A 17155-nucleotide genomic window follows, 5' to 3' on the forward strand; every position below is an offset into this window, starting at 1 on the left:
GGAGACCGTCCGGGGAGGAACCGATAGGGTCAGTTAGGGGGTCTCAGCCAGAACTGGACATACAAACGCAGAGAGAAGTCAGGGTGTTCTGCCTTGGCGCTCCCCTCCAGAATGGGGCACTTGCGCAAGGCTGTAGCTCCTGGAGAGCCACCACCAGCAGGTGGCGCCCTTTCCCCTGAGCAGCACAAGCCGCTCCGGAGACCCCGATTATGGGGTGTAGTGGCGGAGTCTCTTCGCTTGAGACCGCACTTCATTTCTTTACACTGGGGCCACGAGACTTGATATCCACTTCCATACCAACCACCAAATCAAGGAGTGATCTCCCTCTCCAGGCCGTGTTACAAGACAAGACCCCCACCAAACTGGCTGGAGGAGCTGCCATAGAACCCCCCAAAACTGAGTCTGCTCCCCCAACACGCAGCAAGCCAATTACTGACACCCAGCGGTGGAAGAAAAGAGGAGTTTATTTGCAACTCACAGAGCTGCGAGTCAGACAGCCGTGGCTCAAGTTCCAGACTCCTCCAGGGATCGAATCTTAGGATGCGGGGTTTAAGCGGGGCACAAGCAGCTCATACGAGGGTCCCTGCTTGGTCTGCAGTGCACGTGGCGGCCACTCCTGGGGCCGAGCCAGGCTGGACTGAAGCCAGGAGCCAGGAACTCCGGCTGTCATCCACTGCCTTTCCGGGTGCCCTGCGAGGCTGGCATTACGCTTTGCAAAGTCTTTGCCCAGCTACCGGAATTGTGGGTTTCAAAGCCTCTAACTGAAGAAGGGCAGCTGTGCTTGGTAGTCGTGCACTCCTTACTCGGAATGTACTGAGCACTGCCATGCGCTGGGGGTAGGGCAGCGCGAGGGACGGGGCAGGACCCCGCTGCCCTGGAGCCCACCGGCTGCGGAGGGAGTCAGTCAGGAGGCGGGGTTCAGGTCAGGTGTGGTGGGCTGTGCACTCAGGGTGTCCGCGTGGAGGGGACCAAGGATGCCTCCCCCACATTCCCTGTCCTCAGTCCTTCCGCCACCCCGGCTAGGCCCTGGGAGCTCCCGCGGTGCCAGTCCGGTGCAGGGCGGATCTGCGGTGCCCTTAGGGCTTCGGCTTCTTTCCCGCGCGAGGCAGGCCCGCAGAGCCCCCGGGGTCGGGGCGGGAAGCCAGGAGCAGCTGGAGGAGAACGCAGCGTCTCGGGACGCGCGCGGGGCGGCGCCCGCAGCATCCGTCCGGGCCCCGGGGGCGCGCACGCAGGCGCGCGGGGGCGCGCGGGGGCGCGGGCACGCGCACGGGCCGGTCTCTGTCCTAATGCGGCGGCTGGCGGCGAGAGGCGCTGCAGGCGACGCGAGCGGAGTGGCGGCGCCGGCCGCGGACCGCCCGGATCGCGCCCGGAGCCCGAGTCGTCGGAGGTAGGCGAGCGCCGAGAGCCGGGCAGGGCTGGGGCCGCGCGGGGCGCGGGGCGCGGGGCGTGGGAGGCCCACCGGGCGACTCCCCGGTGTCCCCGCCCTTCTCCGTCCGCCCCTCCCCCTCCGGGGCGCACGGGCACCTGCCGCCGATCCGTCCTCTCTGCTCCCTTGCGGCCAGCCGCTGCCGCCCTGCTCCCACGCTGTCCACCGAGACAGCCTTCCCAGCTCCTAGGATGCGTCCCCTCCCCCCCCCCTGCATCCCGGCGCGCTGTCCCCGCCTGGTCCTGGAGCCTGGCTGTCCTTACAACCCTCATCTCCAGGTCCCCGGCCCCTCCCTTGTTACCCCAGCCCCCCTTTTCCAGCTTCCCCAGCTCATAACCTGCCGTTCGGTGTCAGCCTGCTTCTGTTTATCTGCTCCCCCCAGGTCCCCTCTACCCCCATCCCAGCCCCTTTCACATCCGCCTCTGGGATTCCTACTTGCCTCTTGGTCCCTTTCTTGTACCGACTGCCCTTGGCTGCTAGCGGTCCACGCCCTCTGCACCTGCCCCAGATGGGGCGCTGCTTGTAATAACCCCTTGGCTTGGACTCGGGCCCAACCCGGAGGCCTCAGGCCCTGCAGGCCCACACACTCACTGTTGGCAGTAGAATCCACTTCAGCTCTCTGCTGCAGGCTGGACCCTGCTCACAACTTGGGGCGCAGGGTGCTGAGGGTCACTTTCTTCTCCAAACTCCCTCTTGTCTCATTACTCAGGTTTCCTAGATGGGCTGTGGTAGGGGTAGGGGTGTGAGATTGGGGATGCAGGAAAGGTGGGCAGGGAGCTAGGGTGGGCAGGGGTAGCATCCGTGGGAATGGCCCAGCAGGCTCATCCTGGGCTTGTGCCAAGCTCTCAAGGGAAGGGCCTTGGTGAGCAACCTGAGCACGTTGGATTTTAGCAGGAATTCTTCCCCAGCCCCCAGGGCAGCATGGGGCACTGCTGTGAATGTGGCCCAGGGTTGGGCTGAGAGTGGGCAGAATGCTGAATCACCCAGGAGCTGTCCCCAGGGCAGCCCCTCCCGTCCCAATTGCAACTCCCTGTCCCTTCCCAGGCATCTGCTTACGCGATGTGTATGTGTGTGTGCTGGGCAGCAATGCCTCCACCCCCAGTCTGGGGAGTGGAGGACAGTGCTCCTTTCTGCCCATCTCCTCCCTGGTCTCAGAGTCTGCTGTATTTCCTCTACCCTTGGAACTATGGGTGAGCCCCGCTGGGCCGTGTCAGATCCTGGGCTAGGCAAGGGCTGGCCACAGGGCCTTGGCACCTGATTGGGCAGGAGTGAGCGAACTGTCTCTACAGGACCAAGGCCAGGCAGGCGCAGAACCCCAAGAACTTCAGGAAAGATGAAGTCCCGAGGATTAGAGGCCAGACCTGCCGTGGGGGTGGGGGCAGGGAGGCCAGGGAAGGAATCTGTGTCCTCCGCCTTGTGGAGGGAACGGGGCTGGGGCACGGGGCAGGAGGAGAGAGGGGTCTGCAGTACTTGTGATCCATCCTACTTTTGTCTCCACTGAGCGGGCACTTCTGGAGCCTCTAATGCGTCTTTGGGTTCTGCTGGGATGTGTGCAGAAGGAGAGAAAAGGAAGGAAATTCACAGCTAGTCCCCAGAAGTGTTGTTTTTTTTCCTCCAGAGATTGGCAGCCCAGTTCCTGTCTTGGGGGCTCAGCCAAAACCCAAAGGCATTAACTGGAGGGGACAGGGGCAGAGAGCCGGGGGTTACAAACAGATTGCAGTTGATTCAGTTCCCTCCTCACCAGACTTCTGTGCTTAGTTGGACTCTGTCCGTGTGTGGTAACTTTAAACTGGCCTTGGGCAGCGCCCTCCATAAGGACCTGGAACTGCGGGACTGATGTGTCCCCCGCTTTGTCACTCTTCTCCATCCTCTCTCCAACGGGAGCCAGCGGGTGGGAAGCTTTCCCCAGCGTGCTCCGTGCTGCCAGCTTTTCCTGGTGCCGGGAGGAGGCATCACCTGCGGGCGCTGCCGAGAGCTGATTGGATCAAGGCTCTGACGTTGAAATGCTTGATTGGGGCTCAGGTTGAGCAGGGGATTCTGATAACAGCCATGTCTCCCCATCGGTGTGGTGGCTGCGGGTCTCATCCCTCCTTGCCTTGTGTGGCATCACAAAGGCAGCAGGGAGCCCAGCCGAGCGGGGAGGGGAGCTGGGGCAGGACCCGCCCATCGCTGTCCCTCCGCTGTCCCCCCACCCCCATGCGGGGTGCTCACACGGGGCTGCTCTTCCGGGGGAGGGGGGGGGCTGTGCTTTTCCGGAGCACCATGAGGAGGGGGCAGCGGAAGAGAGACCTAGGACCCTGATCCCTCCCTCACCTGCCTGGGGAGCTGCTCTCCTCTCTCAGGGGGCAGGCCGTTCTGGAATGTCTGAGGCCACTCTAGAAATGGAGCAGGAGGATCTTTCCTTTGTCTTTACAAAAAAGAAATGCTTGGGAAATACAAGGGGCGTTCTCAGTCTGTGGGCTGGGCTGGAATTGCATGCAACCAAGAGGGGCTGTGGGCTAGGGGAGAGGACCTTGAGACTGCTGGCAGCTCAGCTCCTTTCACGAGGGTTCACCAAGCCCTGGGTGCTGTGATCAGAGAGGAAAAGTCAGGTGGAGCCCTGCCTTGTAGGACTGCCTGGACAAATGACAGAGGAAGGCAGGTCATAGGCTTGAGCGGGAACGTCTGGACAGGAAGGCGGAGCAGTGGCGTCAGCCTTGTGTGGCTCCACAGCCACGAAGAGGACTTGGTTGATGCTGTCCAGAATTGGAGCTCTGGGCTGACCATGAAGTCCACTGCCAGGGAGAGGGCGTGGGAAGACTCAAGCGGTTATTACCTTCCCAGCCCGAGGGCCAGAGGGGGGCATGTTCTGGATAAAGCTTGGGGATCGCAGGCAGGAAACATCCAGTGGGGACTGAGTTTGAGGCTTCTTAACTCTGTCTTTTAAATATTTATTTGGAAAGTCAGAACTACAGAGAAAGAGATTTTCCATTCACTCGTTCCTTCCCCATGTGGACACACAGCTGGGATTTGGCCAGGCTGAAGCTAGGAGCTTCATTTGGGTCTTGCACATGAGTGGCAGGGGTCCAGGCATGTGGGCCATCTTCCACTGCTTTTTCCAGGCCATTAGCAGAGAGCAGGTTCAGACGTGGAGCAGCCAGGACCCAAACCAGTGCCCTTCTGGGGGTGCTGGCATTGCCAGCTGTGGTTTTACCTGCTATGCCACATGCCACCTCTTAATTCTTTCCGTCTGGTTTCCCGAGCACGAAATGTGGTCTGTGTATGCCTAGAATGCCAGAGTGAGTCAGAGAGAAGAGGCTTTGTGTGCCTTCTGGGAGCTTCCAGTCTGATGGGGGCACAGCAGGTGCATGGCCAGGGACATGCTCGGAGGCAGAGTAGGACAATTGCTGTGAGCACTGACCTGTGTGAAAGGCTCCCTGGGCTCTGGAAAGCCAAAGTTAGGTAGGAATGGGGGCCTGGTGAGGCCCTCAGGTCCCTGCCAGTGCCCCCCTGCTGGACTGAGGCAAGGACGAAGTTTCCCAGCTGCACCTGACTCAGTGGCCCTTTTCTTCCCTTGCACCCAATTTCCACTGCTATATCCTGAGCCTTTGGTGCCAGGGGCTGGGTGTGGTAGTCAAGTTGGAGAGCCAGAGATGAAAACACATGGACACTCAGCCCCAGAAAGGCTCTAATGGGTTTCTGGCATCATGGGGACATGGCCAAGTGGTCCCGGTGGTCAGTGGGACTTCGGGTGCTGACACCAACTGTTAGGGTATACACTACTGTTCTTGGCTGAAGTAGCAAATCATGGAGCATTTTCTTAAAATGCCGAGTTGGGGCCCAGGCGTCTGGCTGCCTGTGGCCTGGTCCATGGGACTGCAGGGGCCGGGGAACTCTGGGAGCGAAGGACTGTGCTTGAGTCGGCACTTTTGCAGCTTTGCTGACCAGAGCATTGTCAGATCCGGCCTGGCAGTTTGAGAACCTCCAGCCATCTTCCTTTCGATATGTCTTGAGGCAAGCCAAGACATAAAAATAGTAGTCATCAGTATCGAGTGCTTTGTGCCCTCTAAAGTACTTTACATGCAGCCTTTCATGTCATCCTCATTCTAGTAGATTCCAGGAGGGATTGGTGAGGCTGGGTTGGTGGAACTATAGGTTAACTATGGCTTGGTGGCCCGTATGGGTTGTGTACTGCAGGCATCCCATATGGCAGTGGTTTGACTTCCAGCTGCAAATGTACCTGCGAGAGCAGCTGAAGTTGGCCCCAGTGCTTGGGCTCTTGCTACCTACATGGTAGAGCCGGAGGGAGTTCCAGACTCCCACCTTTGGCCTTACCCAGCCCTGGACATTGTGGCCTTTTAGGGAGTGAACCAATGGATGGGCAATCTCTCTTCTCTTTCTTTCTCCTTTCTGTAACTCAACTCTTCAAATGAATAGAATCACTACTTAGTAAAACTTTTAAAAAGAGGGATTGGTAGGTTCTGACTTTACAAAGAAACAGGCTCAGAGAGGTTACTTGTTTTAAGATGGCAGAACCAGGGAATTGGCAGAGCTAGAACTTAAACATGTGTGTGTTTAATTTCACAGTGCGTTCTCGTCTGTACTGAGCGCACCTTGACCCTGGTGAGAAAACAAGGACCTGGGAAGCTTAATGCCCATGAGCAATGCTCTCTGGGGAACTCTGTTGGCTTGGCTGAGCTAGAATAAATTTTGAGTACCTGCTACATCCTTCTGGAAGACCAAGATCTGTGGTTTCTGCTTTTTCAGAGTGGCAGGGAAGAGCCATGTGTACCCCCCGGGGAACCACTGAAGGCTTTTCTGGGGACTTAGAACCTGGGCTGTCACATTTCAGAGGCTGCTGGAACAGGCTGCTGGGAACAACAGGGAGGCCTTGTAGGAGTGGCTCGGCCCTTGAAGTCAAAAAGACCCAGGTTCAAACCCCACGGCTTCCTCTTGTGAAATGGGGGTGTTGATGGGACTCTTGTGGAGCTGCTGCCAGGATGAAGGTTGGAGTGAGTGCAGGTTTTAGAGGAGCTGAAGAGTGGGTAGAATCTGGCTATGGAGGGGAACCTGTCAAGTGAGTGTCGGAAGCTTAGGGGTGTGTGGTTCAGGTTCTCCAACCCCTGCTGCCTTTCTCCTCTCACCCCTCCTTTCTCCCTGGTTGTTCCAGAAGGAAAGTGATGTTGTCATAAAAGACACGAGGGGGTTTCTCTTCTGCAACTGCCATCTTCATTGACAGAGTGGAAATCATTTCCGCTCGAAGATGGCTGCTGGCCTCTTGTCCCAGAAGCTCGTGCCTTTGGGATTTATGTCATTGATTGATTTCTTGGCCTGGCCCTGGAGAAGCAGGAGGACCTGGGTTGTGGTGGGGTCAGTGCCCCCGGGGCTGTTATCACCCCTTCCCTAGCTCCTGCAGTTGGGCTCCCCTGGCAGCAGCTGCCTCAGCAGCTGCCTTCTGTCCTCCCTCACCTGCTCCTCCTCGCCCTTCCCCTGCTGGGGATGGCCCAGCCTCTCGGAGGAGGCCTCCCTGGCAGCCCCCCTCTCCTCGTCTTTATGATGCTAATTGTGTTGTTAATTTTTCCGAGATCCAGTAAGAAGGTCCCAATCTGTTCTAATGAATTTAATTAGAGAGGGGCTTGGAGGACTTCAGAACCTCTTACCAGGATCACAATAAACAGAGTTAACGAGATAAACAGCCTGGGCTCAGAGGCTCAGGGCTGGCCAGAGGGAAGGCTTTCCCACTCAGTCCTGGAATAAGATAGGTCTAGACACCCATGATGGGAGGGGGACTGTGTGGCCCCTGTCCTCCAAGTGGGGTCCCTTCTGGTCTGTTCCTGCCTGCCCTACCCAGCCCTACACATTTAGTTCTGTGCCTGGTTCTGCCTTGAGGTGACAGATGAACCTCTTGAGGTCTAACCATCCTCAGCATCACCCATCAGTCATTGAGCACCTGCTGTTCATACCCATGGTACCACACCATCTTTGGCAATGATGCAAGGGCTTGTGAACCCAATGAGTGACAAAAAATACATGGTGAAACCTAGGGAACACGTTGCTGAATCTGTACCATAAGTGCTGGAAGGTCAGCGGATGGTGATACTAAGCTTTGAGTGATTTCTTACAAGGCTTGGAGATGGCTGGAGGAAGTGTGGGTGGGAAGGTAGCAGCATGCAGAGGGTCTTTTGTGGATGAATCAAGAGCACTGCTTGGGGGTGGGTGGGCGTGTGTGACTCAGTATCATGGGTTATGTCTAGAGCCATACATGGAGCTGTAATCAATCCTTAGTGGTTGTGCTGGTGTTTTCCACTTTGCTTCTTTGAGACTTTAGGATGGGCAACTTTGGGAAGAGTCTCCAAGGATGGAAGTGTTCTGGGCTTCCTGATGGGCTCATGTGCCTGGATCTGGGTCAATCCTAGTGGACTGACCAGGTAGTTTTGTGCCCAGATCTTGTGGTTTTTCTGGGATGAGAAGGAATGCCTGGCCAGGAATTCCAAGTGGCGAGAGTTTCCCAATGATGAGAATTACCCCATCCTTCCTGATGCTGGCCAGTTTGCAAATATTTAGTGGAGCCTTCCGTCCCAGGGTCAGAGAGTTTCATAACCTTCCTCTTGGTATTGCTAAGAGTTTCCTTGAATGTATACATGTTCATGTGCATGTGTGTGCATGTGCACCAGTGCCTGCTTGTGTGTGTGCTGCACTATAAAACCCAACTAGCTCTTGGTTCTAGTTGTATCTTTGGTCGCAGCAGAAAGTTATAACAGTTTTGGCTCTTGGTTTCTCCTTGTGCGGCACTGGGAGAGTTACCCTACATCTTGCTGTGGGTGGATCCCTAGCTGAATGCTTGGCAGATGCAGTGGTAATTGTAAGGACACACTGTCACTTTATCAGGGAATGAAGAGCTGAACTTTTAAGTCGGATCCCCTGGTGTTGGAGCTTCATGGTGGATGTTTCATGTAGGGGCCACCATCAGTGTTTCCATGTCTTGCTGTCTTCCATAGTCTGTCTTGGTTGTACATAGTCAGTTAACGAGGTAGGTGCTTTGCTGGGAGATGTTGGTTGACCTAAGTGAGAGAGAAGTCTTCATAGAGACATTGCTGTTGTGTGACAATACCCATCAGGTGGTGTTTTTCCAGTGTTGGGGGTGACATGCTCTGTACAAAGGAAAATGCCTCTGAGGCCACAGGCAGTTTTCCTATGCTGACGTGAGCAAGGATGGAAACCAGATCTGCTCATCCTCACTGTGCTCATGGAGCCTTTGGATCTCGGGACTGAAACCAGAATCTGTGGCTGAGCCGCTCCTGGGTTCCACCTTAGTTTTTATTATGTATTCGTTACGTCTGCGTTATCCATAGAATCCCTAGTGTGTACCTAGTGCTTTTATAGGTGGCAACTTGATGTGGAAGACTCCCTCATTCATAGAATGTTAGAAATGTTTGCGTCCAAGAAGGTTCTTTTACTGATATGAAACTGAGCCAGAGAGGGTTGAGGGGACTTGCTAGTGGCTACTTGGCTGGTTGCTGGTAACACTAGTTCTCCTTTGGCTTCCTGGCTCACCAGATACAACCACCTGTGAACCACCTGGCAGTTGTGTGTGTTGACGTGCAATTAAGTTTCCTAAGGTGTGATGTAAATTAGCAGTGCTTTGGGATTTGATGTAAGAGAGGAAGCCAATGCAGGCAGAAACCTTTTGGAAATGGTTTTCTTTCTTTTCTTTTCTTTCTTTCCTTCCTTCCTTCCTTTCTCTCTCTCTCTCTCTCTCCCTTTTCTAACATTATTTATCTTATTTTCCAGACAGAGAGGGTCTTTCAAGGCTCTTTGCCCAAATTCCACACAGCAAAAGCATGAGTGACAGGAACTCCCTGAGTCTTCACCTGCTACCTCCCCCGTACACATTAACAGGAAGCTGGGAAGAGGTTAGAGCTGGGACTCCAATCCACCCAACATGGGGTGTTGACTTTCCAAGTTATACTGTAACTGCTACACCAAATGCCTCCCCAGGGAAAGGATTTGAGGACAAGTGGGAGCTGATTTGGATCTCTAGAGATGTGAGATTTAGGTAGACAAAAAGAAAAATGTGGACATTGATTGTGGGGCAAAGGAAGCCCAATAGTAGGTAGAAGAAGGAAACAGCTGGTGTGGCCAGGCATGATGGCCAGGCTGGAGACGTGGAAGGTGCCACTGGAGGGATCAGGCAGGATCAGATTGAAGAGATCCTGGGTTTTCCAAGGACTTGGTGCTTTGCCTTAGAGTTGGTGAAGAACTTCTCAGGCTCCTTGGATGTACTAGCTCTTGCTCAGAACACAAGGCTGTGGCATTGGCAGAAGTGGGTGGGAACTGCACCCAGCAGTTTCTGAGGGCGGATCGCCAGGGAAGGAGTGTTGAGGATGGGGAAGAACCCAAAGGGAGCGTGTCGCTGTCCAGGGTGCTGACCTGTCTTCCACAAGATTTTCTCCCCGGAGGTGCCAGATTGGGAAGTACAGGGGGACTTCAGGAAGCTCTTGGGAAGCAGAATTAAAAGATAAGTTTATTTTGGTGCAGGAATGTTTTATTGCATACATGGTGTTTTTCCATGAACTTTTAAAAGAACCCTCACCTGCATAGATTTTAGACTTTTTTTGGCCCAAAATTAAATTAGTGTTTCCGTTTCCCATGAGCTCTCTGGAATCCCTTCATGACGCCAGGAGTGCTTAGGACCCCCTGGAGGAATGTGGAGAAAGACCCTGGCCAGGATGAGGCAGCAGGTGGGTTTTCTGGCAGGAACCCGCCTGGCATCTGACTTCGCGGCTCTTGTGATGGGAGTGAAGGCACCTCCCATTCCTGGAAGAGCGAGCATATGTGTACACAAATGCATGCCAGACAACCTGCTGGGTGGCCCTGTGTGTTTTGTCTTGGAGTCTTTGTGTCTTCATGAGAACACCAGCAGGTTGTTTGTTTCCCTGGGCTGTGGCTCTCCCCCTACCCAACGTTCCACAGCACTTACAGCTTCTGCCAGGAGCTGGGAGAAAGCAGCAGAGTTCTGAGAGGACCCTGCTCCTACAACAGATGACATGGCAATATGCTTGAGGTCAGGGACTGGTGTTGTGGCACAGCAGGCGAAGCTGCTGCCTGGGACACCAACAACCCATAGATTACTGGGTTGAGTCCTGGCTGCTCTACTTTCTCATCCAACTCCCATCTAATGCTCCTTGGAAAGCAGTAGAAGATGGTCCACGTGCTTGGATCCCTTCCACCTAGGTGGGAGACCAAGATGGAGTTCTAGGCTTCTGGCTTCAGTTTGGCCTAACCTTGACTGTTGTGACCCTTTGGGGAATGAACCGACACATGAAAGATCTCTGTCTTTCTCCTATGTCTCTGTAACTTTGACTTTCAAGTAAATAAAGCATATAATTTTTAATAGAAAGAAGTGCTGTCCAATATAACTCTCTGACATGATAGAAATATCTCTCTATCCTCCTTGTCTGATACAGCAGTCACTAGATTGAGCACTTGAAATGTGGCTGTTGTGACTAAAGAGTTGAATTCTGAGTTAAATGAAAGTTTAAATAGTCATGTGTGGCTGGCTGGTGGGTACTGCACTAGTCTGTGCAGCTTTGTGGTCAGAGCCCTTGACCTTGACCACTTACCCTTGCTTGTTGGCAGGTCAGACTCGGACCTATTCGAGGGAGGTGAACTTTTGAAGTGGTGGGGAGGGAGTTTGACGATTGACTGGAGAAGCTGAATCTGACCTTAAGGCTGGCTGTGAGTTCTGTCCCCACTTTCTTGATTTTCACAGGGATAGTAAGCTCACATGATACTCTGCATTTAATTTTTTTTTGTTGTTGTTCAAGAGCAGAGAGAGAAAAACTCGCAGCATTCTGGGTAGGGCTCCAGGAGCTTGATCCAAGATTTTGTGGGGCCTCGGGTGGGTAAAACCTGCAAACCCAGTCCACAGGTAACATATTGTTGTGTCCAGTGCTTGGGTCCTAGTCTCCATCCACCTTCTGTTCTAAGTCTAAATGTCTTCTCTTTTTAACAATTGATTCATTGTATTTGAAAGGCAGAGTTACAGGGAGGCAAGGAGAGAAATCTGCCATCTGCTGGTTCACTCCTCAAATTGCCACAACAGTGAGGCTGGGCACATTAGCAGGGAGCTGGATCAGAAGTGGAGCAGCCAGGACTTGAACCAGTGCCCATCTGGGGATGGCAGCTAAATCCAGTGGACCCAACATAATGTCCTTAAGTCTAGGTGACTCTTCCTACCTACCTGGCCTAGTGGATAAAGGCCAGGATGGGGGTATGACTGGTAGCAATGCCAAAGCAAGGAAGATGCTTAGAAATGCCAATCAGTGATGAAGGAATCATCTGTCATGAAGTGGGGTGGGTTTCCATGGCCTGCCTACCTTGGCACAAACAGGACTGGTTTCCTGGGGTCTCTGGCCTTACCCTGTATTCTTTGTGCTTTTGCTGTGGCATTTTCTCCCATAGCGTCTGATGTCTTTAGGTAGTCCTTGCTGGCAGTAGCTCTTTGCTGGCCTGTGACCACTAGCTCTGTGTGCAGGTAAATACAAGTACTGTTTATGGACTATGGACTCCCTGCTGGGCATAGTCTGTTGCTCAGTACCATAGGTGGAGACAAAGGAGATAAGGTAAGGGTTGTTCTTCTAATGGGAGCCGTAAGACAGGCACGTGTGAAAGATTACACACGTATACACACGCATGTGTGCACATGCACATATGATTGACAAAGGCAAGTGGTAGCAAGCATGCAGAGCTGGGTGGGGTGTGGGATGCTGGAGGGGCCTCTGTCTGGCCCTCTCTCGAGGATTCCCTGCGTCATGAGGCGTGGCTGGTACCAGCTGCCTCCAAGCCTGCAGGGACAGTGCCAGCTTTGTGGGCTCGCACTGGGACTGTCCTGAGCTTGCCTCTGCTGTGCAAAGTGCACCCGGAGGGGGCAGGCACAGCCGTGGGGACGACAGAACAGAAGGGGAAGAAACTCCCTTGTCTTCTTGTCACTGAAGTGGTTGGTGACAGCATCTTGCCCTGATTGCCTGGCAGTCACAGAAGGGGTCTGTGGCGACCCCCACTGCCAGAGTAGGGGGAGCTGCCTGATGCGGGTGCAGGTGTGGCTCTGGAGGAGCCAGGAGCAGCAGAGCCTGGTGACCTAGCTGCCCCACAGCCACCCCAGCCTATACTCTACTCTCCCCCAAGGGAGTCAGGTGGACCAGGGGAAGGGGAGCAGCTGGCCTCTCTCCACCCTCTCCCTACTGCTGCTCAGTCTGCTGGGGTCTTGTGAAGTTACAGGTGCAGAATCCGTGTTCTGCAAGGCACACCTTGATGCGTGAGACCCTGCAGGTGAGTTCTCGGCCCTGTACCAGCCGGCAAGCATCAGGGTCTCCTACATGAGCATCAGGAACTCAAGTACTTAGCCTATCCTCTGTTGTTTTCCCACGTGCGTAGCGTCACTTGAGGAGAGTTCCCAATATGCTGATAAATGTGACCCAACCCACACTGAATAAATTGCAGTCATGGTAGGGGGTAGGCTCCTCTTCATATTTTTCATGCAACAATGCCGTCCTCAATCCAAGTGACAGTGCTTGCTCAAGAGGGGAAGGTGTCTTCCATCATAGTCAGAACTCAGGTGGTCGGCACACAGGGGACATTGCTGCTGCATTCTTGTCTTGCCCCAGGAGAACTCTGGCCACTGCCGCTGTGGATGTGCTGTTAGCTGTGGGGCACCCAAGCATGGGGTTGGCTTGGTGCTGCCAATTTTAGTGTGGAAATTACCCAAGGCCACTGCCGGGGCCCAGTCTAGTAAATGTTCACAAAGAGGGCGCTGAGTCACATTGTGGAAGAGCAGGGCTAAAGTGACCAGGGCAATCTGTTTATCCTTCGTTTTTCAGTTGTACAATGGGGATATAAATGCCCACATTCTAAGGGCTGTCTAAGCACAGCTTAGGAGAAGCAGCTCTGTAGCTGCTGTTGCATAGGGAAGCAACCTCCTAAGAATTCATTATAGGGACTGGCATAGTGGGTAAAGCTGCTGCCTGCGCTGCTGGCCATTCCATATGGGCCTCAGTTCCAGCTCTGGCTGATCCACTGCTAATCCAGCTCTCTACTAATATGCCTGGGAAAGCAGCAAGGGATAGTCCAAGTACTTGGACCCCTGTGCCCACATGAGAGACCTGGATGGAGTTCTGTATGTGTGTGTGTGTCTCCCTCTATAACTCTGATTTCTCAATACAAATCTTTAAAAAAAAAAAGCCTTGTGGAGTTGGGGCTAAACTGTGTCCGTCCTCTAATCTGGCTCCAGCTAGCCCCCTGGTTTCTCCCTCCCTATGCAGGAGAGTGGCAGGGGTGCAGAGGGTCGGCCACTAACGGTCACCTCCTCCATGTTGGAGACCATGCTAGAAGCCTGACTTTGCCACCTCAGCAACTTATCCCAGTTTTGGGGGTGGATGTTTAGGTTACCATGGTCTTGAAAAGTGGGAGTCCTAGAAGGTGGCCCCCAGGACTCGGCTCCAGTAATAGGATGGGTTGGGTGGTATCAGAGTGTGGTCAGCTGTCCTGACTGCAGGAACCTGGGGCAGGGGGGTGGACATGCTGGATGGGGATGTGTCTGCCGTTAAGTGTAGGAAAGGCTCAGGTTTAAAGTGGGGTCTGGCAAACACTAGGAATGTGGCTGGACCCTCGAAGAAGGATCTAGAAGGCCAGTATGAGATGGAGTCAGAGCTGGGTCCTGCTGGGAACACCTTTCTGCACATATCCTATGGTTCCTGTGTGTTCCTGAAATCTCTGAAAACTAAGGGGGCACTTTGGAATAGCCCCGTAACAAGTTGCAGCTGGGGCTTGTGAGAGCAGGAATGGTTTGGGGACTGGTGACATCCCCTGGAACTTTTGCTGAGTGCTGGTGTGATGGGGAATGGACCCCAGTGAGCCCAGGGCTATAATATGGGGCTGACTGTACTCTGCTGGCTGATTTTCTTGGACATTGTTTAGGGGGGTTTTGTGCACATCACTTGTGAGAGGCCACGAGAGCTCCCATGTGCCCCAGGCATTGCATCTTGCACACCTGCAGTGTGCCCCTCACAGCCGGGCTGTTGGCATTGACAGGCCCGTCCCCCTTGCTTGCCCTGCCCGGCAGGACCTGCACTTGTTCCTGTGTGTGTTGCTTGATCCACCTCTGCTCCTGATCATCTGGCTGCATTCTGCCTATGCCTTTTTTCCCTGGGCCTCTGAGTTCTTGTTGGGAAATTCCGAGTGTGTGCATTTGCCCTTGGACGCGGAGGATGGTGCCAGAGTAAAGGCGCTGGAGTCAGACTGGCAGTGTTCAAGTCTGGCTGTTTGGTCATGGGTTGAATGATCTTGGCAAATGACGCAAGTCATTTCTCATGTCCAGCTGTATAGTGGGGAGTTGAATACTCATGGTGTGTACCCTGCTCGGAGTGTGAAGATGAAATTAGGTGGTACCTGGGAAGCCCTGAGCACAGCCTGTGAGGCGGAAGTGCCCTGAGAAAGTCAGCCACTGTTGGGCCTCCCCTTCCTCATGTTTGTTGGTCAAGCCGAGCTCTGGCTTTAGTGAGCAGCATGAACTCTCTGGGCTTCAAACAGGTGCTGCATTGTCTGCTAGGTGCTGGGAAGATTACAGTGGACACAAAGAGGCTTTTTTTTGGCATCGAAAGCCTTGTCCTCTGGCTGAGGAAGCATCCTGGGCATCTCCTACTTGGTGTAGGATGCTCCTGGAGGTTGAGAGGTGTTTTTTTTTTTTTTGTTTTTTGTTTTTTTTTTTAACTTGAAAGGCGGAGTTAGGAAGAGAGATGAAGAGAGAGAGAGAGATTTTCCATGGCTAGTTCACTCCCCACCTGGCCACTATGACCAGGGCTGAGCCAGGCTGAAGCCAGGAGCCAGGAGCTAGGAGCTTCCCTCAGGTCTCCCATGGAGGTGCAGGGGTCCAAGCACTTGGACCCTTCTTCCTGCTGCTTTCCTAGGTGTATTAGTAGGAAGCTGGATTGGAAGTGGAACAGCCAGAACTTGAACTGGTGCCCGTTAGGAATGCCAGTGGTACACGTGGAGGCTTACCTTGCTGTGTCACAATGCAAGCCCCTGAGAGTTTATTCCTCTCTGTGGGGCCTCGAAGGACCTCAGCGAGACTTGAAGGGACCTGGAATCCCCAAGCTCTGACTCTGCAGGTGCATTAGGCTGTGGCTTCAGGGGCAGGAGCTGAGACACTGAAGAAATGGACCGTCCACATGTCCCTCAGCCTGGGTGTCCCTCCTGTTGGCCACACCCACAGGGTCAAAGGAAGATAGGGTAGGAAGAGATTAAAAGGAGGCCCAGAGAGGACCAGGAAGCTGATATGAAAGATTCGCTGAGGAGAAAGGGCAGGAGTGAGGTGTGAGGATCACATCAAGGAGTTGGTGCCTGTCATCCAGACCTCTGATATGATCTAGTTGTGTCCCTAGACACCAACTACCCCAAGGCAGTACCCTGAGTTGACCTGTGACTCCACCGGAAGTGAGGAAACCAAGACACCCTGAGTCAGTGAGTGGCTGAGAAAGCAGCATGAACCAGGGCAGAGGCCAGCGTGGGAAGCTGTCTACTGACTCTTGCCTGTGGCTTCCTTTCTGGCTGTCCCCTGGGCTGCTCTGGGCTTTGGGTCTTCTCTCTGGTGCTTCATCTGAGACCAGCTCTGAGCACCAGGGTGGGGTTTGGAGAGCAGTCGCCCAAAGCGAGACCTCTCCCAGTGTAACAGCTGGGCATGGAGCACCAAGTGACCAAGCCGTCCCTCCTCCTACCCTGGGCAGGCTGCCAAGTCCTGGTCTCAACAGCCAAGGGACTTGGTGGCCAAGCCTGGTAAGAGCTCATTGTCTTCTTGCCTCCCCCTGCCCCACACTCCCTACTAGCTTGCTTGTTTGGTTTCTATTTGTGCTGTAGAGGCTGTGCTGAGCTCTCGGTTCAGCCGCAGCTGGGCAGCTGGCATTTGCTCAGCCTCTCCCCGTCTGTAGACTTCTCAGTGGTGTTAATGGAAGCCTGGTGCTATGTGTGCATGTGCGTGTGTGTGCATGTGTGTGTGTGCTGCAGGAGGAGGGGAAGGTGTTAAACTTGCTACAAAGGTAGGAGACTTCTGCTTGCACCAGAGGCCTCAGGTGTGTGTGTGTATGTGTGTGCGTGTGTGTGTGAATGAATTTACCACCAGTACCCCACCTTGCTCTGTGCTCCCCTTCTCATGCATTTGCAGCAGCGCTGTTCATTTTGGAGGCATGGAAGTGAAATGCAGGGCACGGGTGAGGCTTGAACTCAGTTTCTCTGGTTGTGTCTATGTAAGCTCTCACTCCACCCCTTGCTGCTGGGAAACAACCATTTCAGCAAGAGGAGGCATACCCCCAGGCCCTGGTGAGGAGGAGGCCCCTGGGAACTTGGGGGATTTTTGGTGGCCTGGGCCTGGGGCAACTCTGGAGCTAAGTTTGCAGGGCTCCTCACTTTGCACAGGAGGAAGTGGAGCCCTAGGAAGGGCCCTGCTGTGGCCAACCTTCTGGCAAAGCCAGGACTGGGGCTCCTGCTGATGCCCAGCTTCTGAACCCCTTCCTGACCTGGAGACTTCCCTTGCTTCCCAGTGCCTCCCACCTGCAGATGCAGCATGTCAGTGGGAGCTGGGGAGGAGGTGGCGGAGGAGCAGGCCCAGGTCCTTCTATCCCACAAGGCTGCCCATTTACCCCAGGGCTGCATGTGCAGGGGTGAGGTCCCTCCCATTCCTGCCCCACTGACCAGAGCCTC

General features: G+C 54.3%; 1 protein-coding gene across 7 annotated transcripts in view; it reads left to right on the forward strand.

Moving 5' to 3' along the window:
* The first annotated feature begins 1262 nt into the window (after nt 1-1262).
* The window catches only part of NFASC (neurofascin), a 155027-nt gene continuing 139134 nt past the window's right edge, over nt 1263-17155 (forward strand). For 5 of the 7 annotated variants that reach the window (XM_040985257.1, XM_040985259.1, XM_040985261.1 and 2 more), the window contains exon 1: nt 1263-1387. In XM_040985257.1, the coding sequence (XP_040841191.1) occupies nt 1287-1387 (101 nt within the window). In that variant the 5' untranslated portion in view covers nt 1263-1286. The remainder of the gene's footprint in view (nt 1388-17155) is intronic. The other 2 variants (XM_040985258.1, XM_040985260.1) reach the window with 1 other exon arrangement.

The sequence above is a fragment of the Ochotona curzoniae genome, unplaced genomic scaffold (genome assembly GCF_017591425.1).
Source record: "Ochotona curzoniae isolate NIBS_2020 unplaced genomic scaffold, NIBS_Ocur_1.0 contig_430, whole genome shotgun sequence".
Classification (NCBI taxonomy): Eukaryota; Metazoa; Chordata; class Mammalia; order Lagomorpha; family Ochotonidae; genus Ochotona; species Ochotona curzoniae.